We start from the raw sequence: 25,125 nt of genomic DNA, 5'->3' as shown, positions 1-25,125 counted from the left end.
AAAAATATTGAAGGAATACACACACATGTTTCTTTCAGAATAAGCTGAAGATCTGTACCAATGGCCTGGATGTCACTCTTTTTTCTTGTTCATTATCAGATCAAGAGGGTTCCTCACACTCTGATTCTGAAATGGATAGTTTTATTGATATATAACACATACAAAAGTTAAATCAGGATCATCTAAACAATTTAAAGTCCTGTAACACAGTGAACTAGAAGTTGCAAATAAAAGTCTACAAACTGAAAAAGTCCAAGACCAGATGGTTTTAGTGCAATTCTATGAAATGTTTAAAGAAAAGCGAATGCCAATACTCCTCAAATTATTCCACATAATTGAAATAGAATAAAACATTGCCTATTTGTTTTATGGTGTCAAAATTACCCTGATAATCCATACACATAAAGACCTAACAAAGAAAAAGAATTATAGACAAATTTCCCTCATTAACACAGATGCAAAAATTCACAATAAAATATTAGCAAATTGAGTCCAAGAATAGAATCCCCTATTTTCCAAATAGACTTCATCCAAGAGATACAGGGTTAAATCAATACATGAAAATCTAAAAGCATAATCCACCATATAAACAAACATAAGGAAAAAAATGATCATCACATTCAATGCAGAAAGGGCTTTTGACAAAAATAACATCCTCTCATCATAAAAGACTTGGAGGAATACAAGGTGCATACGTCAATATAATAAATGCAGGTAGTGCAAGGGCATAGCCATTATCAACTCAATTGGAGAAAACTATCAGAAATTCTACTAAATTAGGAACAAGAGAAAGGTATGCATTCTCTCTAATCTATTCAATATAGTACTTAAAGTCTTAGCTAGAAAAAGAAGAAAACCAAAGGAGATTAAGTGAATAAAATGATAAGAAATAAGCCCAATTATCTTTATTTTCAGATGGTACCATAGTATATCTAAGTGACTCTAGTAATTACACCATGGAACTCTTACAGTTGATAGACACTTTAAGCAATGTAATTGGATAGAAAATTAATTCACAAAATCAAGAGTCATTCTTTAGGCAAAGACAAATGGACTGACAAGGATATTAGGGAGACAACACTTTAGCAATAGCCTAAATGACTTAAAATTTTGGAGTAGCCCTAGCCAAGTAAGTGAAATAATTGAATGATAAAATTTTAAGACAAGGAAAAGAAAATTGAAGACGATATCAGAAGATGGAAAGGTCTCCCGTGTTCATGGATTGGTAGGGTTAATATGGTAAAAATGGCCATTCTGTCCAAAGAAATCTACATATTCAATGAAACCTCCATCTAAATTCTAACATATTTGTGCACAGATCTTGAAAGGACAATTTTAAGCTACACATGGAAAAGCAAAAGACTGAGGATGGCTAAAATAACTCCAAATAATAAAAGAATGACCGCATTTTTCACCTCCTATGTCAATTTATACTAAAAAGAAATGGTAATAAAAACAGTATGATATTGGCACAAAAAAGACACATTAACCAATGGAATGGATTTGAAGCCCCAAATATAAATTTACACAATTATAGATGCCTGAGTTTTTTTAAATAAACAACCCAGTAAAGCACACTGAAAAAGAAATAGCATCTTCAGTAAATTGTGCTGGTCAAGCTAGGTAGCTGCATGTAGAAGAGTGCAGATTCATACTTATCACTCTGCACCAAACTCAGCCTCAAATGGATCAAAGACCTCAAGAACGACAACAACAACAACAGGTGTACTGCATCCAATAGAAGAGTAAGTGGGGAATGATTTTTAAGTTCTTGGCACAGGAAAAGACTTTCTGAACAGAACCTTGGCAGCATAGGTGCTAAGAATACTAAATAATAAGTAGGACCTCATGAAACTGAAATGCTTCTGTATAACAAAGGTTACTATCATATGGACAATGTGGCAATGTGTAGAATGAGAAAAGCTTTTACCAACTCCACATCGAAAACAGAGCCTATAGGCAAAACTCTGAACACCAAGGAAACAAATATCCCATTAATAAACAGAATTCTCAAGAGAAGAATTTCAGATGGCTGAGAAGCACTTACAGAAATAGTCAATATCCTTAGTAATCATGAAACTTAAAATCAACACTACTTTTACATTTTAGTTTACACCAATCATAATTTCCAAAATTGATGAAATAAATGACATTTCATATTGGTGAGGATGTGGAGAAAGGGGAACACTCATCCATTGCTGGTGGGGATGAAAACAGCCATTGCACATATCATTGTGACTTTCCCCAGTTAGATTGGTATATACCTTAAGATCTAGCTATGCCTGTATATACCCAAAGAGTGTGTCATCATACCATAGAGACACTTGCTCAACCATGTTAATCACTGCTTTACTCATAACAGCCTGTAGTTGGAAACAACTTAGGTGTCCCATAACAGATGAATTGATAAAGAAAGTGTGGTACATTTAAACATGGGACTGTTACTCAGCTACTAATAAAATTATATCATGCAATTTGTAGACTAAAAAAAAAAGAAAAATATCATCCTGAATAAAGTAACAGATCCAGAAAGACAAATGTCTTTGCTTATATGTGGATATTAGCTGTTGAGTCAATAATAGCCAATCTACAATCTTTGTAGTCACAGGGGTTACATAGATAGCAAAGGACTAGGGATATGGGCACATATATCTCCCTAGGAAAGTGATAGAATAGATAGCTATAGATCATTGGGATGGGGGCAGCTGTGTACCTGAGTAAAGTAGGAGACAAAGGGAGTTTCTGAAGCCACTGAAATAACATTAATCATTACTGGATCACAGTCCTTTGGTGACAGAAAGCACAGAAAGGGAAAGCTCTTTTCTGAACTAAGAGCTCTTTATACCATATGTACTTCATCACACCCACATTTCCAGGCTTTCCACTAATACCCACTTCTTATTGGCCTCTAGTACTTTTAAATGAAATATGTGTTGTGACTCACAGTACTAAAATTGCCATTTTCCTAAGTCAGTATAATTCCTAACTGTACTCTAAATACTTATCCATATACCCACAAATAAGAGCTATTCCCAGTCTTCATAAAAGCAGCTACTTTTGCAGCAGAAGGAGACAATTACAACAAGCCACAACTGGTCCAAATGCAGACAATAACTGACCATGGGTTTCCCAGCTCAAATTGATATATATGTAAGGAAACCCCTGCACTTACAGTTCAGGAAACATCACAGAAGATGGGATGGAAAGGTTGTAAGAGATGTAGAAGTCTGCTGTGAGATTGTGCCTTCTACCTATGACAGGGAAGCTACAGCCATAAAATCTAAACAATATGATTGTGTAAACAGAAACTGTACAATTACCTTATCAGTTGACAAACCATTGTAGATTTTGGAAATATCATGAGTCCTCAATACTAGATGAAGAACTAAAAACCAATTAACAACTGCTGAAAGAGAATTAGAAGAATCACACACACACACACACACACACACACACAGAGAGAGAGAGAGAGACAGACAGACAGAGACAGAGACAGAGAAATAGAGAGACAGAGACAGAGAACTAACATTTCCCAGGGATGAATGCCCTGGCTGAATACCCCATACCAGGTGATCATCTCCAGAAACATACATGAAGGCAACACTGAACAGACTAAGTAGGCTGTATTTATGGGTTTATCATTACATGTATTTGTAATAATAATGTTTAAAACCAGGAGGTTGTGAGTTTGGAGGTAGAAGACATGGGAGGGTGAAATTAGGTAATTATATACTAATTAAATAAAACAAGCTCAATCACATATGGTTGTGGGGAATTTGAAGAAGAGCATGATTTAGCAGAATAGTAGTAGGTACTTCCCTTAACCTATGAGCTGTCTAGTTACAGGTTCTTGGCCTAATACTATCCTCAGGTCTGGATTTCATTTGTGGAAAGGATCAATAACAAAGGGGTTATTTATTCTCATGAATTCATGACACATTGGGATAGTGGAGATGTCTAGTTAGTCCAGTCTATACTATAGATCTCAGAGTTCACAGATGGTTAAGACTGAGCCTTTTTTCTTTTCTCTGGTAACAGCCATAATACCTCCAAGCACCATGTATGCTACCGGGTAGGAATAAGCATTCCAGGTGAGTGGCAGTTGAATGTCTTCATATTTCATTCCTCAGTTATTTTGTGTCTCTAATGTCTCATAGAAGCATTTTTACCCTGTTCAAAGACAACCCATTTTACATATTTATGCATAAGCTTCTATAGTAGTAGGTTTCCATGTGCCTGTTTCAAAATGCCTTTACTGTTATGTATCCTTCTCTGTTTTATCCTCTATACTTCGTTTCTATTTAGCCATCCCTTGTCTATTATTCCCCTTCAATCTTTTTTCTACTTTTTTATTTAATACTTTACAACATTTTATATAGCAATCTCCTTCCTTCCCTCTCCCTCCCATCCTCCCATGTCCCCTACCTACCCCTCTACCTAATCCCACCCACTCCCCAAGGATGATGAGGCCTTTAATAGGGGATCATCAAAGTTTGATGAACAAAGGAGTCAAGACCCTGCTGGAGAAAACTACAGAATCAGCTGACTCAATCTAGCGAGAGCACATGGACCCCAGTTGTAAGACTGGGGAACTAGTATTGGGCCAAACCAAACCCTCTGAATGTGGGAGCCAGTTAGAAGGCCTGGGCAGTCTATGGGTTCTCTAAGAGTGGAACCAGTGTTTATTCCTAGTGCACAATTGGACTTTGGGAGCCCATTCTCTATGCCTATTTACTCCAGGTATACATAGTAGGATCTAGGCCCTTTAATCTTTTCTATCACTGAGTTTCATCATGCCTCCTTTGAAATTCTCTATTATAGTTCTTTATTAATTTCCAGACCTATATGGATTTTCCACATAAACATGCATATCTGATTCAAAGCTAACATTTACAGATGAAACATGGGTCTTAGTTGGTGTATGTATTACTGTTAATAGACACCATGATTCATATATGGATTTTAGACATGAAAACATGGAACTGACCCAGACTCCCTGAATGTGAGTGTCAGTGAGGAGGTCTAGATAATCTTTGGGGCCTTGGGTAGTATTTATCCCTAGCATACAAATGGACTTTGTTTGCCCATCTCACAATGAGGGATGCTCTCTCAGCCTGGACTCTTGGGGGAGGTACTTGGCCCTGCCCTGGATGAAATGATAGACTCTGGAGATCCACCATGGAGGGCCTCACCCTCCCTGGGGATTGGAGTGGAGATTGGATGGGGGACTGGGGGACCTGGTGGGGAAGGCAGGGGAGGAGGGGAGGGAGAATGAGCTGGGACTGACATGTGAAACAAGCTTGTTTCTAACTTAAATGAAAAAATTAGTTAAAAATAGACATTATGACTACAGAAATACTTATAAAAAGAAGAAAACATTTAATTGGGGTGGCTTACAGTTTCAGAAGTTCAGTCCCTTATCATGGCAGGACATGGCAATATTCAGGCAGACATGATGCTGTAGAAGGAACTGAGTTCATTTCTTCATCTGCAGACAACAGGATGTTAACTGAAACACTGGCATTGATTGAGCAAAGGAGACCTCAAGAATCTACCCTTAGAGTGAAACAATTTCTCTCACAAGGCCACACCTACTCCAACAAAGCCACACCTCTTAATACTGGCACAGCTTATGGGGGCCTACTGCATTCAAACTATCACAACATGCCTCATTTATCTATCTGGCTCTCTGTTTCTTGACTCAAGCTGATTGTTCTCAAACTTCCATTCCTAAGTAATTAAGGATCTAAATATGAAGTGAGAAATATATAATCTAGGGTGCTTAATGTCTTCCTAAACATTATATAAGGAAACCCTGGAGACTTGGATTTGTTCCTGGTAGGAGCTAATGGAAAAGATGGGCTCACTCTTCTCAAGCCTATTATTTGTTAGGCTTGTTCTTTCCTCTTTGCAGGCTACTTAGAACCCTAATTATCAGTGTGGAGCATAAAGAGTAACAGGAGTGTACTAGCAAAGTTATCTACTTGGGAACTGTAAAATTTAACCTTTTCTCTGTACCAGTTATGTGGAATATAAGCATGGAATGTGCTTTAACATAGTCTCAAATAATCCATTTGTCCTGTGATCTAGGAAGGTTTGGTGCCTCTATTGGAGGAGGTAGTCTCCTTCAACTTCACCATCTTCAGACATCCTATCTTCTACTGTAACTGGTGAGAATGGAGTTCACATTCTTTCTGATATTTGCCACCCTCAACAACAACAACAACATCAAAAGGAACCAATACTTCAGAAAAAGTAGTATCTCTTGGAGCATCTGAATAGAAATGAAGGTCTAGTTGTACAGAATGCACTGTGTTTTGTTCAGAGTCCATAGGGCTAGTGATTATAAGAGTCCAAGTTATTTTAGGAAGGGCAGAACCTTGAGCGCTGGCACCTGCACAGAATCGATGTCTTCTCCAGCCACTAGAGGGCACTGCTTAGTGTTGCCAGGCTTTCAACTGATTTTTCCTTTCCCAGCAGCATTTCCTGTGTATTAAAGAGTTAGCAAGCTTTTTTTTTCTCAGATGGGGCCTAAGCTACTGTCGAAGGAGGGACTTTCACAGCCTCCTGGACAGGGCACATTTGCATAGTAATGATCTTCTCTGAGGACAGGGACAGATAAGAAGTGACTGTCTCTCAGTATGTTGTGTGGCTGCAGGAGAACTTTCAGGTGTCTCCATCATGACCTGGTTTCCAGTTCTCCTCACTTTGCTCACTTATTGCACAGGTGGCTGTTTACATGGGAATATGAGAGCGTGAACGGGAGAAATGATAGTCTCTCCCGAGACTCCTAGAAACTGGCTTTGTCCAGCCCTCACTAATACTCTATTTTGTTCCATCATCCCAGGATCTTGGGCTGAAGTTGTGTTCACCCAGCCCCAATCTGTGTCTGGATCACTGGGAAAGCAGATCACCATATCCTGCACCCGCAGCAGTGGAAACATTGGAAGCAACTATGTATACTGGTATCAGCAGCATTCATCGAACAAACCCCGTCTGCTCATCTACAAACACGATCAAAGACCCTCTAGCATTCCAGACAGGTTCTCTGGCTCCAAGGACAGCTCTTCCAACTCTGGCATTTTAACTATCTCTGGGTTGCAGCCTGAGGATGAAGCTGACTACTACTGCCTGTCTGGTTATAATAACTATTTCACACAGAGTTCTCTACTTATGGGGAACTGAGACAAAAACTCTTTAGAGCATCACCATCCTGTGTTACCTTCAACCTTGAAAAATATGAGCCTTTTGTCTTGTTTTGGAAATTTCTGTTCAATAGTCCCTTTACTCCCTAAAATATAACTTACTTCCTGCCTCTCTCTCTCTCTCTCTCTCTCTCTCTCTCTCCCTCCCTCCCTCCCTCCCTCCCTCCCTCCCTCCCTCCCTCCCTCTCTCTCTCTCTCTCTCTCTCTCTCTCTCTCTCTCTCTCTCCCTCTCTCCCTCTCTTTCCCTCTCTGCCTTCCCACACAATGCTGGGCCAAGGACTAGTGATATTTTTCTCCACAAACTACATTTTGAATTTATTTTTCTCCATTTGCTCTTTTTCACTGTAGCCCATTGTAAGAGTAGTCACTATTTTTTAAATTTTTATATTTTTTATTTAACTTTTTCCTCTCAGTTCCCTTTTCCTCCCCTACTTTCTCAGCCCCCCATTCCTCCCAACCCCCCATCCCACTCCAGCCCCCTTCTGCTCCCCAGGAAGGGTAAGGCCTTCCATGAGGGATTTTCAGAGTCTGTCACATAATTCTGGTCAGGGCCTAGGTCCTCCCCCATGTGTCCAGGCTGAGAGAGCATGCTTCCATGAGGAATGGCCTCCGAGAGACCATTTGTATGCCAGGAATAGTTATCTTCTCTCCAAGGTCCCATAAATTGTGGAGGCCTCTTCTTTGACACCCAGGTTTGGGGCAGGGTATGTGTGTGTCGGGGGGGAGGTGTCTGGATCAGTCCCTTGCTGGTCTCTCAGTCATCAGTCTGGGGTCCATGGGTTCCCCCTTGTTTAGATCAGCTGCCTCTGTGGGTTTCTATTAATCAGACAACAGAGACCACTTAGATTTTGTTAAAATATTCATGGCTAATAAAATCAGTCAGAAACTAATCAATTTAGCCTCAGGTACGTTCTGATCACCAAAGTCAAAACAGGTACATTCTTTGTCAAAATGCTACAAGGTAACTCTAATCCAGTTGCTAATTTGTTTCCATTGGAAGCTCTTTGATCTCAATCTGGGCCTCCGTCGTCCACTTTGCTCAGCACTACTATTTCCAGGTTCCCACTAGGATGGCCCATAAAATCCTTACCTATAGTGTTCAACTTCATTCCACTGCCTAGTTGAATATCCCCACATCTTCTATATTTCTCTGTACCTCACGACAATCCAACCTAGCACAGCAATATGTCAGTTTCTGGTACCAACTTCTATTTTAGTAATGTTTTTATTGTCATAACAAAACACCATAAGGAAGTGAATTCACAGAAAGAAACATTTACCTGGGGATTGCTTACAGTTCCAGAGGATGAGTCCATGACCATTGTCGCTGGGAGCATGACCGCAGGCAGGCAGGTGGGCACAAAGCTAGAGCAGTGAGTTTGAGTAAGATTTCTTAAACAAAATCTATAAGAGGGAAAAAATGAGGCAGGGAGGAGGAAACCAAGTTAACATGAAATGGTAAGGGTTTTAGAAACTTCAGATTCCAGCCTTAGCAAAACACTTTCTCCACATCTTCTAATCCTTCCCAAACAATCCTACCAAATGGAGATCAAATATTTAAATATGTGTGTCTGTGGGGACATCATCAAACCTCTACAGTAATAGTTAATTCAGAGATTTATAATTGTTCACATTGATGAGATTATGTGATGGTGGATTCTCAGCTCTACATTGGACATTTGCAACACTCCATACCTTAAGAAACCAGGAGCAATGAGGAAGAAGGAAAGAAAGAATTTTAAAAAGCAAAGGATGAGGATAGGTGCTGTGAAAGTTTGCCTCTTGGTGTTGAAATCAAGAGGTCACATCACTGTGGTTATCTGCATGAGGCCACCATAAGAGCAAGCCAGTTAAAAATTCCAGAATGGAGTAAGCAAAGATCCTGAGGTGTCACATCTACCTGAGTAGCTAAGGCTGCTGAAGGCTCATTTTTTTTCAAGAGCAGTGTGTGACCTTTGGTTGCAGTTGGTTCACCATTGCTAAATAGATGGCACCCCTACTGTGCTTGTGGGAATTAATTGGACATGAAATTGGGAGGAGTGTGGAGGATATTTTGGGGGAAGTGTGAGGGAGTTAGAGTGAGGAAGTAAGTAATAGAAATGTGTAAGATACTTTGTATAAAAGTGTGACATTTAAAAGAAAAAGACCAAAAAGGAAACTAAAAGGGCTGAGAATATAGCTCATTGGTAGAGCTCTTACCTGGGACATATAAGATTTTTGTTCGACCACAAGTATCACAAATATATATGAACATAGTAAAAAATGGAGAAATACTAAACTAGCAGAAACAAACATTATAAGAGAGAGCGTGTCGAGTCTTTTCAAAGTTTTTAGCTCTCAGAAATGTAATTATCAACATTTCTCTAATGTCAGTCAACTCAGGGTATATTTGAATTAAATAGATCCATTTCTTGTTTCACTGTGATCATTAAAATTGCTAATTCAGTACTAGGGACTTACTAGTACTGAAAATGTTTGATCAGATAGGGAAAATAATGACCTAAGTACTCTGGCGGCCAATGATATGTGGCAGTGATGGGGGTTGTTATATTCCTGAAAAACTAGAAGTCTCCTCAAATGTTCAGGACAATATTCAGTTATAGGAAAAAAGAAACTATCCTTAAGTTTTTATCATTGCTTGAAATTGCATATCTTGACTTATTGAGTCAAAATTGTATCCTAAAACAGAGCCTTTTAAGAGATTCTGAGAAATACACTGCTTCTATGCACTCATGTGATCTTTATCTAATAATTATTGTTGTGGAGTTCAAGACCACTGACAAAAACAATCAGACTTAACTTGAATTTAGAAAGATTAAAAAGTTCATTTACAGCAAACTTGTGCAACAGTCTCCTTGCTAATCTGAGAGCTGCTGCAAAAAGAAAACCAGAGGATGGAGATTTTAATGGGATTTAAACACAATTGTCCCTATTCTGGGATTTTCTACATTATCATTTTTGCTTGTTTATGTGTGTCTGTTTGCATTTTCTAAGCAAGCATCAGTTAAATGAGAGTACAGAAACATAATGAGCAGCCAGTTAATATTTTAGGATATCAATTACACAATAAGAGATGGGGGGCATTTTTTGGAAATGAGACAGGGCTTTCAGGTCAGTTGTCTTTTTAAATTGCTGTCAAGACTTAACTGCTGATAGGACTGACCTGGTTCTAGTCCAAATATCCTGTGGTTAATAGCCTTAGGATAAGTATAAGATCCTGCTGACTCCATGATTTATATGTGACAACGTAGTTGTTAGGATCTAGTTTTCAGCCATTACAGTTACTTGAGGAACTACCTCACTCTCCATGTAATATCAAAAAATGGAGCTTACAGACACCAGGACAGTGATTAATCCTTTCATATGAGTTTTAGAATTCTGGGGAAGGTACAAAGAGTCAGAGTTTCCAGGAACCTATCTTTTAGAAATTAGAATGGGTGTCTAGCACAAAATGGAATAATCCATTGCATTATCAAAACTCATATTTGTATTGTGAGTTTAAAATATCAGAGATATCAATAATAGCATCCCAAAACTTCAGTCAAATAATTTTACAAAGATCATTCCACCTTCTACCTCTCATCATGATACAATAATTTTCTTTGGTTCCAGCTCTCATTTCATGAATAAACATTATAGAACCAAATTTATTCAATTACTGTTTTCAGATATTGGTCATTTGCCAATAAATATACTACAGTGTGTGTCATCAGAGAATTGATGTTTAAATGCACATTATATCCACACACAGAAAACTCAGCAATGCAGAAATGTGTACACAAACACCAAAATATATAGTAATAGACACATTCAACCACATATATTGGTTGTCACACACATATACATTTAATTTAACAATATGTACACACACATAGACAAATCCCACAAGGTCAGATTTCTTGAGTATTTAGGCCAGAGGGAGGTGCACAGAGAAAACAAGTGTGGCAAATGAAGTTGGCAGCAATTATCAAAGAGTGACCCTAGGTAGGATGAAGTGCAAAAGTTCAGTATGATGTGATGAGAGACAAATTCTGGGTTTCTGCATCTAGTGATGCGCCAAAAAGGAATGCACAGAAAAAGACAAGTAGACATATATCAATGCTATGCCAATGGATTAGTAAGAATGGTCACCCTACCAAGAGCAATGTACAGATTTAATGTAATTCCCATCAAAATTCCAACATAATTCTATATAGACTTTGCAGGGACAATTCTGAACTTCATATGGTAAAACAGAATACCAATTATAGCTAAAACTATATTAACAACATCAAAAACTCCTGGAATTATCACCATACCCGATTTCAACCTGTATTACAAGCTATAGTAATAAAAATCACATTATTTGAATAACGAAGACCCTTTGGTTACTGAAATTTAATTGAAGACAGAGAGAGAAAGAGAGAATGCTTGGAAAGGTATCAACAAATAGCTAAAATGGAATTATGGCTTCAAGAGATCATTAGATAATGCCATCCAGCTCAATATCCTGTCTATGTTCCAGTGATCATTCATAAGTTCATTGAAGAAAGTGAAAAACATATCAGAAGACAGAAAGCTCTCAGTCTCTCCATGTGTAGGTGTCTCTGTGTGTAAGTGTTTCTGTATATGTTTGTCTATCTGTGTGTGCTTGTGTCTTTGTGTATACATACATTCATTTAGTATATGCATATGTGGAAGTACCCTGAAAACACTCCCTGTTTGTTCCTCAGACATACTCATTTTGGTTTTTAGAGACGGTGTCTCATATCTATATCAAGGTCTCAAGTATTCAGTTAGGTTATCTGGCTGGACTTGGACCTCAGAAAGAAACATGTCTCTTTTCCAGTGTTGAACTTCCAAACATATGTCACCAGAGGGTGTTTCTAAAGAGATGGCAAATGGATGTCAAGTGCTCATGATTGCCTACATATCACTCTGCAGACAAGGCCCTTGTAAGCTTTCTTTGCTTCTCTCCCCACTTTTACCCAAGTTTATCTGCTTCTTCTTGTGTCTCCCACTTTTCTGGGACTGCTGGATACCTAAAGCAGGGATACCTGAACTGCATTACCCCCTCTGGTATCTGCTGTTCTATTGACATGTAAATAGTTTTCTCTGGGGTTGGCAGCTTTATATGCCTGGAGTTCTCCTTTTCAGTTGTACTTCTCAGAAAATTCCTGGTTTTGTTCCCACCAATCAAATCTCTGCAGCTTTGTGACCCTAAATGCATTTCTTTAGCTTATTCCTACGCTACTCATTAATCTTGTTAAGAAGCCAATGCCCAGGTTCCAATGTCATTTCACAGCATGTGTGTCTATTTGAGCCATTTATTTGGTTATAAAAGCCAATAACCAATGATTTGTGGATCACTGGCAGGTGTAAACTGTTGCCTGGTGATATAATTCTGCCACTATAACTTCTTGCATAAATGCAAGAGTTGGCCCTGGTTCAGAGCTGGTAAGAACACTAAAGAGAAGAAGACTTTTGCATCAACAGTTCATACCCTGCTTAAACCCCATTTCAGTCATGACTACAAGAACAGTAGAGTCCTTCACACCTAAGCACTGTGTTAATCTTTCTTCCAGACCTCTACTCTATGTCTCAAGGAAGGAAGGTGGCTCTACTCCTGCAACCCCAAAAATCCAAAGATAGAATGCTTGCAGGCCTGGACTGAAATGAAGGGGATGTAGTCCTCGTCCTGGAAATGGTAAGTAAGGAGCTGTCTGCCCTGTTTTCTGAGAACTTCCTTAAGTCAGTGATTGTCAGGTAGATGGAGACCAAACCCGTGTTTATTCCAATATTCATGGAATGAAGGCATAGTGAAGATGTGGGAAGGTGTGAGACAGAAGGATCCTAGCTTGCTTGGATCAGTCCTTGACCCAGCAGTACAATCCCAAAGGTAGAGCCAACTAAGCTCACTGGAAAATGGATTGATCCATAGTCTCTAGGAGGAGACCAGCAAACAAGTTGAGTCATACTGAGCCATGGCAGTCTATAGTTCCCCACACTTCCCTCCATCCCTGCCACCCAGAAGTACCCAACCCACCTTTACCATATGATGTGGTCAGAGATGTGGCAACTCAGTCCTCAGAACATACTTATCAGATGCTGCCCAGTACACATCTGGAAGAATGAGAAGAGAGCCACAATCAGATTTAGCAAGTCCACCAGGATCCTGTGAAAACAAATGCAAATGTGGTGCTTAGTGAACTTTGCAAGCAGCAGGAGGCACCTGCTCCAGGAGTTCAGTCAGTTGGTCCACTGCCCTGAAAATCCATATAGGGGTGGGGCATTTTCAGAGAGGTCCTGAAGCAGGCTTATCTGAAGGAAGTATGAGCTCAAAGCCCTGACACTCACCTTCTCACTTGAAGACATCAGGGTCAATGGTGGCGCCAGTAACTTGATATAGTTCCTTTGCCTTGGTGTCTAGCACCATCTTCTCCTAGAGAACCAGTTTCTGCTTTGTCTCTGCCTGCAGTCCTGTTGATGTCCTGAGTCAAGCACCACCATCAGCTGCTGCAATCCTACAGACTGAAAAAGGATTATCACATCAACTGGTCGGTTTCCATACATGGTCCTTGTGGTTCTCAGCCAGCAATTCCAGGGCAAGAAAGGGAAGATGAAAATGATTTAACTGTAATGTAATCTCACAAAAGAGAAAGATTAGAAAATATTTAAGTATGTAGCTATTAAAATGTCTTCATCTTTTCACTATCATGATGATGATCATTTCAACCAAGGGTAATAATGTGTCACCCTAATAGTATTTACAAGGAATAAATTGGTAATCATTTCACTTTTTCCTTCCAGACTGATGACCATATGAGATAAATATGGTTGACCCCATGCATGGACACCAGAGTAGTTCTCATTGGTACATCATGCACACTCCACCAACTTGCCACAAAAATGATGTTACAGTCACTATATCTGATGTTCAAGCTAATCTTTACAACTGCCTTTTCCTTCTCAGACTAGCAGGAAGCAGGTGCATAATAACAGCACATCACTGCAGCAGAAATGGTGAGTGAAATGTCAGCCACCAGTAGAAAAAACAAACATCATTCTCATTGACAGAATTAAGGATATCTTATTAAAGATGAATTCACCAGTGCATAGATGCTATGAAAGGTGATGCATGAAATGTTAGAGGGGCTTATTTACCTCAAAAAATCACAGACAGAAAAAAGCAAACAAGCAAAAAATGTCACTCTGACTCAGCTTCATCAGTTCCACTTCTCTGTTTCTCCTCTAGAATGAGTTTATGATATCTTTTCTTAGAGCTACCAATTGCCAAGAGCTCCTGGGATAGAGTTAGAACTTAATGCCCAGTTCCCCTTTCCATGTTAGTACCTTGTCTGGCTTAAACTTGCCTATGGTTTGTGTATGCCACCACAAATGTGTGTATTCAAAACTATCACTGTTTGCTGTGTCCAGACAGTGATAGTCATTTGCTACTTATAGCTTCATTCCTTTCCTCCCTCCTTCCTTCCTTCCTTCCTTCCTTCCTTCCTTCCTTCCTTCCTTCCTTCCATCTTTCTTTCTTTCTTTCTTTCTTTCTTTCTTTCTTTCTTTCTTTCTTTCTCTTTCTACTCTTTCTTCAGCAACAATCCCTGAATCTTGCTGGGAGAATGTTTAGTATTGATGTTTATTTAGGAATGAGCATTCTTCACTCATTTCCTGTACCTTGGCTAGTTGTGACTGTCTGTGTTAGTTGTTATCTCTTGCTATAGATTCATTTGTGATGGTAGCAAAAAGTAATTTGGAGTTAGTTTCATGCTATATCTAGTTAGGAGAACAATGGTAATGGGCTCTTGTCTAGCATCTATAACTTGCATAACCATAAATTTTGACTTGATAATAGTGCCAGATATAGGTTTCAACTTACTGTGTCTTAGGATTTATGCTGCTATGCTTAAAAATAATGACCAAAAGCAATTTGATGAGTAAAGAGTCTATTTCACTTACACTTCAATTCACAGTCCTTCATTTAGTGATGACATGCCAGGAACTCAAGGCAGGAACCTGAGAGCAAGGATTAAAGCAGAAACTATAGAGAAACACTGCTTACCAATCTCTTATCCATGACTTTCTCAGCCTTCTTTCTTACATAACTTAGGACAACTTGCATGGGAATGGCACTTCTCACAGTAAGCTGGGCCCTCCCACATCAGTTATTAACCAATAAATTTCCCTACAGCTTTGCCTATGACAATGTCATAAAAGTATTTTCTCTGTTGAGGCTCCTATTTCCTAAATGACACTACTTTGTGTCAAGTTGGTATAAAAGTAAGCAACACAATGACACAGATATATCAGTTCTATAACTGTTTTCTATTATAACTATAAGAAAAATTCATTTTTGATCCTTTTGTTTCAGCCTTCAAATCCCACAGACACTCCCTAGGTACATACCTACCATGGTGTCCAGGGAAGATGGTAGTGATCTTCAGATATTTAATTTCCCATTCCTACTCTACAATTCCCCAGTCTCATCCTCACCTATGTAGCAGACTTCATTCCTTGGCATGCCTTTCTTGGTGTTTCATCTCTTTGTCTCAGCCTCCAGCTCTCATTGGCATTCACTGGGAGCGAGCAGGCCATGCTATCCAGGGAAGCAGAATCCACTCCTTGCAGGATCTCAGACTCATTCCCTACCACATTATCCAAAGCCACAATACTCTCCTAAAATGAGAGAGGGTAACAGAAGCCAAGAAACAAAATACTTAACCAACAAACATAATACCAGGTATCAGCATCTAGAATTACAATCAGCCCAAATCTAAATGCCTAGATGTTATTAAAAAACACAATAAATAAAAGGCATGGCAACATATCACCCCTAAACTACAGTGACCCTACTATACTAGGCCTATGGTGGCAATAGAGCTGAAGTAAAAGGCAAGCACTTCAAAATAGCTGTATGAATATGTCAGTGGTTCATAATAAGAAAATAAGTAAATCTATTAAATAAATCTATGAAAATACAAAAAGTGAAATTAAAAGTTAGAAAGTGTTCAAGACTTGCAATTAGAATCAATAAAGAAAAACCAAACTGAGGGATAATTGAAAATTAAAAACTAGGAACTAGAGAAGGAACCTCATATGCAAAGCTCACCAACAGAATACAAGAGAAGGACTAGAAAACCTCAGTTTCATTGTAGTCAGCACAATGGAAAAATATACGTGAGTTAAAGATAATGTTGAATTTTTTAAAAATCCTGAGGCAAAAACATCCAGGGTATGTGAGACGCTATGCAAAGAACAAATTTATGGGTGGTGAAATCAGAAAAAGAAAAGGGATTCAGGTGAAAGGCACAGAAAATATTATCAATGAAATCATAAAAGAAGTTATCCTCAAACTAAAAAAGGAGGTATAAGAAGCTTACAGACCACCAAATAGACTGGGACATAGAAAAACTCCCCTCAGAACATCATAATCAAAACACTAAAAGCACCGAATAAAGAAAGAATAATAAAAGCTGCAAGGAAAACAGATGAAATAATACATATATGGCAGTCTTATTAGAATAACCTTTGAGTTTTCATTGGGGATTCTAAAAGCCATAAGGGACTGGAAAGATGTTCTTCCAACTCTAAGAGACCACCAATATAAGTTCAGACTATTAAAAACAGCAACATATTCAACCACAACAGATAGAGATAATAAAAAATTCCATGATAAAACCAAATTTAACCAATTTATCAACAAATATAGCCCTACAGGAGGTCTTAGAAGAAAAACTTCAAGTTGAAGAGACTTCCAACACCCTCTGCAAAAATCTCCACAGGGAATATTAATATCAGTCCAGAAAATTTAAAATGTGAGAATAAATCTGTACAACAGCAATATATCAGGAATAAACAAACCCAGAACATTGATATTACTTTCTTTTTTGTTAATGCTATCAATTCCCATTAAAAGTGCACAGACTAACATAATGGATATGAAAACAGGATTTGTTCTTTTGCCAAATCAAAGAAGCATACCTCAACATCAAGGATAGATATCCCCTCTGGGTAAAGTGTTTAAAAACAGATATTCCAAGCAACCAGAGCTAAGAAGAAAGTCAATGTAGCCATTTTATTATCAGGCAAAATAAACTTCAAATGAAAACTAGCAGAAGGGTTAGGGAAATATGCTACATACTTATTAAAGCAAAATTCCACCAAGAGGACATTGCAATTCTTACTATCTATGCTGTAAACACAGGGACACCCAAGTTCACAAATGATGCCCTATTTCATTTTAAATCACATATCAACCCCCACACAGTGAAACAGTGAAACACCACTGTTGTCAATAAGACACTCTTGCCAATATACAGGATAGCCAGGCAAAACTAGACAGAGAATTGTTGGAGCTCACTAATGTCATAAACCAGCTGGATCTAATGGATATTGCAGAACACTTTCCTAACACAAAAGACTATGCCTTATCAGAAATTCATAGAATGTCTCCAAGATGGCCCAGATAGTTGGACATAAAACAAATGTCAATTGATCCAGTAAAACTGAGATTGCACTCTGCACCCTATCTGACCACCATGGATGAAAGCTGGATAACAAGAACTACAGAAGTTTAAAAACTTACTACTCAATGAAAAGTGAGTTCACACAGAAACTAAGGAAATTAAAAACTTTCCAGAATTGAATAAAAATGAAAGTACAGCATAACCTAACTTATAGAACACAATGAAGGTAGTTCTATGATGCAAGTTCCTAGCACTCAGTGCCTATATTTAAAAAAATGGAGTGTTCTCATATTTGCAGCTTAATAAGTTAAGATTTAGGACAAACAGGAAAAATTACACTCAAAAAAGAGTAAATGACAAGAAATACTCAAATCTGTGGCTGAAACCAATGAAATGGAAACAAACAAAAACATTACAAGGAGTCAATGAAACAGAGATTTCATTCTTTGAGAAAATTAAAAAGACTTATAAACCCTTAGTGGAAATAACTAAAAGATGGGAAGGAAAGGTCCGAATTAACAAAATTACAGATGAAAAGGAGATATTAAATCAGACACCAAGAAAATCCAGAGAATCACAATGACATACTTTAAAAATCTGCATTCCTTCATATTGAAAAATCTAAAGGAAATGGACAATTTTCTTGATACAGACTATCTACCAACGCTGTATCAAGATCAGATAAATAATTTAAACAGACCTTCACCCCCTACTTAAATATAAGATGCAAATAAAAATCTACTAACAAAAAAGACCAAAGCTTTTTATCACAGAATTCTACCAGACTTTCACAGAAGAGTTAATGTCAATGCTGCTCAATTTATTTCACAGTATAGAAACAGAAAGAACATGGAACACTTAATTTCCAATATCAGTTTGGCCACTCTCTCTATGACTATTCAATAAAGTACCATACATCATCTCTAGTACAAAAAGATAGCTGAAGGATATCAAGGGGATACAAATAGGAAGAGACAATATAAAATTATCATTATTTGCAAGTGATATGACAGTATACATACTTATTTTAAAATTCTATCAGGAAACTCCTACAGTTGATACACACTTTTTACGATGTAGCAGGATGCAAATTAACAAAGTAAGCCAACATCTGTAGCCCTCATTTATACAAATGAAAAATGGACTAAGATAGCCATACTTTTCACAATAGACATAAATGATACCATATATCTTGGGGGTAATTATAACTAATCAAGTGAAGGACTTGTATGATACAAATTTTAAGACATTTTAGAAAGAATTGAAGAATATATCAGAAAATGAATCTATCTCTCATGTTCATGGATCAGCAGAAGTAACATAGGGGAAAAGGTTATCCTATCAAAATGATACTACATGTTCAATTCAATCTCCATCAAAATCCCAGTACAATTCTCCACAGAACTTGAAAGGATAACTTTCAACTTCTTATAGAAACACACACTCACAAATCACAGGATAGGTAAAACACTCCTGGATGATAAAAGTTCTGTTGCAATGTATCACCATTCTTGATCTCAAATTTTACTATCAACTTTAGTAATAAAAAACATATTATTGGCACAAGGCAGAAATATTAATCAATGGAACCAAACAGAAGACCCAGACAAAAGTCCACATGCGTATGGATACCCAATCTGATATTTTTACTAAGAAGTGAGAAATACACACTGGAAAAGAGGACATCATCCTCAAAAATGGTAGTGGTCAAACTGGATGTCTGAATGTAGAAATGCAAAAAAGATCTGCAATTATCACCTGGAACAAAACTGTACTCCAAATGAATCAATGGAGTCAAAATAAGGCCAGATACACTGTATTTGATAGAAGAGAAAGTGGATAATGTATTTTCAGTCATTGACACAGGAAAAGACTTAGCATGGGTGCTAAGAAGAACATTTAATAAATGAGAGCTCATGTAACTGAAAAGCTTCTATACAGCCAAGAACACCATCATCCAGACAAATTGACAGGCTATCGAATATGAAAAGATTTTCACTAATTTCATATCTGAAAGAAAGAAATTAGAAAGGATGGAAGGAAGGAAGGAAGGAAGGAAGGAAGGAAGAAAGGAAGAAAGAAAGAAACTTGTCTGATAAGTGCTGGTTTTGTTTTAAATATTTTGATGTAAAAGTTGAGAGAAAATACATTTGACATTTTTGGAGGGGCAAGGTTAATGTTGGAGAATGGGAAAACCTTTTTTGTTAGTATGAGAACCATGCTTGTTTTTCATGTATAAATAAAGATACCAGAAGCTATTTAGGGCCAGCCACTTGTTTAAAACTCATCTCATTGTGATATATTTACGGTGTCACCAGTTCTCAAAAGACATGATTTACCATAAAACACAAAAGTTGGGAGAGGTTTTAGAAGTCACATTTGCTGAATTTACTGAGCATATGCTATGTGGATACAGTTCCATTCCAGTCTCTCATGATCCAAAAATTAATGTTGAGATATTTCCAGTGATCAGCAATGCACGATTTCATAGAGATGGAGACAGAGCCAGAAGACTTGATTAATATTCCTGATTCTGGGAACCATTCACTTTCTACTTCAGAAATAGTCCCTTCCAGAATCTCCATTGAGGCTGTGAGAATTTTACAGTTTCTAATATAGGAAAAAAGAACCAGGGCAAAATGCCATCAACAATAGTTCAGAGTTTAGTATTTGGGATTCATTCATGCTCTTCTGGGCTCCAGAGTGCTTCAGAATCTCCATTTCTCCAGCCCCACCCTCCACATCAGGCATTGTTTATTTCATAAGCTCAGGCTAACTTAAGGGTCTAAGAGCTTAGACTCTTCTATTTCTACGGGCGTTACAGCAGTGAGTGGTTACTGTTGCCTCACAGCAATACTTTTGTGGAAAACACTAGGCAGTAGTGCTTAGAAAACACACTAGTTTGCAACAGCTTCTTAAGTTCCACTTAGTCAAAAAGTGGTCCATCTTTTTCTCAACCCATGCCAGAATCTGTTCACAACAGTTGAGGCAGTGGAGACTTATTTAGCTTAAATGGGGTAAAGAAAATATCCTCTAGTCCTTAGGTAAGGCCCATGAATTAGAGAGATCTAGCTTTTGCTGACTACTACCACATGCGTAGACAAAAGAAGATATGTTGAAACTTCTGTAGATAGTCTTTTTCTTCCTCTGAAGAACATCCTCTGCACATTTTATCAAGATGGAGATGAGTATCTGTTTGTTCTTTTTTACTAAAAATACAGGACATTCTATTCTGATTATTACTCCTACTGAAGTGAGATGTGACTCTTTTTTTGTTTTGTTTTTACGAGACAGGGTTTCTCTGTATTGTTTTGGAGGCTATCGGTCCAGCCCGGCCTCGAACTCACAGAGATCTGCCTGCCTCTGCCTCCCAAGTGCTGGGATTAAAGGCTTGTGCCGCCAGATATGACTCTTTAATATATTATGATCTTTCTGAATTCCTAATCTTAACTTGCCTGTGTAAAATGCAGTGTTCAAAATAGTCTCAGGAGTCAATGTTTCCCATGACACATTAAAAAGCAAAAACAGGAATGCTCACTGCTTAATGAGATATAAATGGGAGCAGACACCAAGGATGAAAGAAGAGAGAAATCAGATTTAGTGATGTTGGATAGAAGGAGCAGGCATTAATGCCCAGCACAGCACTCATCTCCATGCTCCTACCGAAGCAAGCTGATCAATCTTTACCTCTAGCTTGTACTGGAACATGGAAAATGATGAAGCTGAAGCAAAGAGACCTTTTATTTCTTACCCTGACTTTTGCCATGGTAAGGATGGGATACAGGCTCTAGTATGTTTCCTTCTAGTGCTGAGTACCACCCATAGCTCTGAAGACAGGCAATTGACATTCTATTTTCTGCTTCCAGTGAGGTGTTTCTATTTAGCTATTCTCAGCTCAAGAATCCAAGATCCTTGTGTGAGGAGAACTTAGCTTCACTATGGATCTATTCATGGTTCTTTAAGTGGGGAGTTTTCCCCTCTTCCTTTCTCCCCACAAACTTACGAGTCCTTCATGGGTCCTTTTTATTATATCTGTTGATTGAAGAGTGGCAGCAGTGGTTGAAATCTCCTTTCACCATGCTCATTCAAAGCTAAAGACCCTACTCTCTATACTTTTAGTGGTAGTGGTGGATGACTGAGTCTCCCAACATGCACATGTAGTGCCACTGAGTCATGACTGTTTATAGCTCATTCTTTAAGGTTTTTTGACAAGTGTGGGACCTTGGGAAGAATTTATTTCCAATCCTCGATGAATGATACATGGTATGTAACTGTAAGGTTTGTAGTTAATTTGCATTGACAAATTAATTCCCTGACATGGACAAAGAATTGAATGACTGGGAAAAACAGACCAAGTTTATGGAGAAGGGGACAATGACAGCTTTATAAATTCAGGATTGAAGAAAACTGAAAGTCTGTTAAACAGATTCTGGCTTGGGTATTTTACAGGGCTCTTGAGTATCCTATTTCCCCTGTTGGTTCTGGTTTGATACCCATTACTGTTCTTTGTAGATGTTTCTCCTTGAAGAGTTTTATAGGAAGAAGAACTGACAGACTCAGGAATACTGTTTTACTTTCCTTCCTACCCATGTTACTTTAACTCTGCTTCAATTCCTTCTCTGGAAGAAATAGTTTCCCCTTCCTGCCACCGAACCTTGCATAGGGACCTGGAGGCAGAACAAAGCAGTCAGCTTCATTGGCCACCATTCTGGGCTTGTCCCTCTACCCTCTGGGAGAGAGGTGAAGTACAGGGTCCCTTCAAGCTCACTTCCTTCTCTTCAAGTTCCCTAACTGACAGCCACCAGACCCTTCCTGCCACCAAACCCCATAGAGTGACCTGGAGGCATGACAAAGCAGCCAGCTTCATTGGCCACCATTCTCGTCTTGCCCCAACCCTCTGGGAGAGGGAGAGAGAGAAGGAGAAAGAAGAGAGAGGCTAGAACCTTGAACCCATACCCACCAGGAAAGAGAGACTTCATCTATACCCACTGGGAGAAGAGATGGGATGACAGCAGTAAAAGCAACACATCCATAAACAGAAAGATTTATGTGACAACACCAGAATCTAGGGACTCTACACCAGTAACACAGATAAAACATTCCAACACAGATAAAACAGATAAAATGACCTTAAAAGCAACCCCATCAAAATGATATAGGTCCTCAAAGAGGATATGAGAAAATCCCTTAAAGAAGTGGAAGAAAAAAACAAACCAAAAATGCAAGAAATCAACAAATATCTTAAAGAAATCAAGGAAAGCCAAGAAAAAAACAATCAAACAGATGAAGGAAAAATTCAAACAGTTAAAGACCTAAAAACTGAAAGAGATAAAGAAAACACAAACTGAGGGAATGCTGGAAATAGAAAAGCTGAGTAAATGAACAGGTACTACAGATGCAAGCATAACCAACAGAATACAAGAGATAGAAGACAAAATATCAGATGCTAAAGATAGAGGAAATAGATTCATCGACAAAAGAAAATCTTAAATCCAACAAATCCTTAACAAAAATATCCAGGAAACCATGAAAAGACCAAATCTAATAATAATGGGTATAGAAGAAGGTGAAGAAGCCCAGCTCAAAGGTGCAGAAAACATATTCAACAAAATCATAGAAGAAAACTATCCCAACCTGATCAAGGACGTGCCTATGAAAGTACAAGGTTACTGAACACCAAATAGACTGGACCAAAAATAAAAGTCCCCTTGCCACATAATAATCAAAACAGCAAAACATACATAATGAAGAAAGAATATTAATAGCAGTGTAGGAAAAGACCAAATAACATTAAAGGCAGATGTATCAGAATTAACCCTGACTTCTCCATGGAAAGTCTAAAAGCCAGAAGGTCCTGGATAGATGCCAGACCCACTACAGTGGAGTCTGTATGACAAGCCTAAACACTTGGTCACAGGCCTGAGGTAAAAGTTTCATGGAAACTGGTCTCCTAGCATTCTATATCAAGGATGTGTTCCAAATTTCTTCTAGAAATAACCGGTGGATGTTTGTATACCCTATCTTTTGGTATTAATTTCTTTTGTAGGAATATGTATGCCTTAAGGGTCCAATCTGATTAAAGGTCCAGTAAAATTAGATGTTCCTCCTCTGGCCACCACTGATGTTCCAACTTCCTTGCCAGAAACAGAAATAACAAAATCAGTGGCCAATGGTTGGCTCCTCCAGTAAATAGGGAATCTCCCCAAATGCTTAGGATAAGTATAAGGATACTACAATTTATGATAAAGAAGATAGTGGGTGGATAAATATAGGGGGAGAACATGTACTGTACTACACCCTAAATTTCATGGAAAGGCTTGCTAGAGTGAGACCACCTTGGTGCCTATTATACACGGCACAGCAAAATAGTATAATCAGAAAATTAGAGAAGGAAGACCAATGGTAGGTTAAGCATTACACCAAGAATTGGGACTATGGCTAGGGCATGTGCCCATAAGAAAGGGGAAATAATTCTAAAAATGGGTTGATCTCAGACAGAGTTGATGTTACCAAGTTATAACCACTGTCTGGCTCCTGCCAATTCTCACGAATTTGATTTTCTATTTAAAACTTCCAGTCTCATGATGTGCCTATGTATCGATTTTGCTGATTTCAAGGTACCTTGACATATATTCAAAATTAACATTTCATTTTGAACTTTTAAACTCATGATATGCCTTATGTGTTGATTTTTCTGACTTCAATGTACCTTGACATCGGTACAAAATTAACTTCCTTACTTCCTCATATAATGATTATAAAAGTCTGATACACATTTTAAAAAATTAAACTCCGGTTCAACACTCTCTTGTGTTTGTGTCTGTTTGTCACTTGCCGACTCTTTGCCACATGAGTACTGGATCCTTGATTCTTTCTGGGTTGAGGGACCCCGACTGGGTCTGCCTGTGGCAGACAGATGTTCTACATACACTAAGAGACCACAGATTCTAGCCCAGACTACTATACCCAACAAAATTTTCAATCAATATAGATGGAGAAAACAAGATATTCCATGACAAAACCAGATTTACAAAATAAATATTGACAATCCCAGCCCTACAGAAAGTTCTAGAAGGAAAACTCCAACCCAAGAAAGTTAACTACACTCACAAAAACATAGGCAATAGATAAACTCGCTTTACCAAAAAGCCAGAAATAGGGAGAAAATGTACACATAATACCATCACCAAAAATGAATCCAAAACAAACAAGAATCAACAATCAATGGTCATTAATATTCCTCAATATCAATGGTCTTATGTCACCTATAAAAACACACAGGCTAACAGAATGGATATGAAGACAGAATCCATCCTTCTGCTGCATACAAGAAATACAATTCAACTTCAAAGACAAATATTACCTCAGAATTAAGGGTTAGGAAAAGATTTTCCAGTTAAATGGACCTAAGAGGCAAGCAGGTATAGCTATCCTAGTATCTAACAAGTTAGACTTCACACTAAAAT

The 25,125-nt window shown here is 38.1% G+C and overlaps 1 protein-coding gene across 8 annotated transcripts in view; it reads left to right on the top strand.

The window, feature by feature from the left end:
• The window catches only part of LOC101839749 (Ig lambda-1 chain V region S43), a 612,967-nt gene that overhangs the window by 150,041 nt on the left and 437,801 nt on the right, over positions 1 to 25,125 (top strand). Inside the window, exons 1-2 of one of the 8 annotated variants that reach the window (XM_021231508.2) lie at positions 6,664 to 6,727; positions 6,848 to 7,151. The exons of 6 other annotated variants lie outside the window; for them this stretch is intronic. In XM_021231508.2, the coding sequence (XP_021087167.1) occupies positions 6,682 to 6,727; positions 6,848 to 7,151 (350 nt within the window). In that variant the 5' untranslated portion in view covers positions 6,664 to 6,681. Of the gene's footprint in view, positions 1 to 6,663; positions 6,728 to 6,847; positions 7,155 to 25,125 lie in introns of those variants that run through there. One more of the 8 variants, XM_040751114.1, reaches the window with a different exon arrangement.

Source organism: Mesocricetus auratus, unplaced genomic scaffold (genome assembly GCF_017639785.1).
Source record: "Mesocricetus auratus isolate SY011 unplaced genomic scaffold, BCM_Maur_2.0 Super-Scaffold_100008, whole genome shotgun sequence".
NCBI classification, from domain to species: Eukaryota; Metazoa; Chordata; class Mammalia; order Rodentia; family Cricetidae; genus Mesocricetus; species Mesocricetus auratus.
Note: the sequence above shows the minus strand (reverse complement) of the source record. Positions and strands in the feature narration are given on the sequence as shown.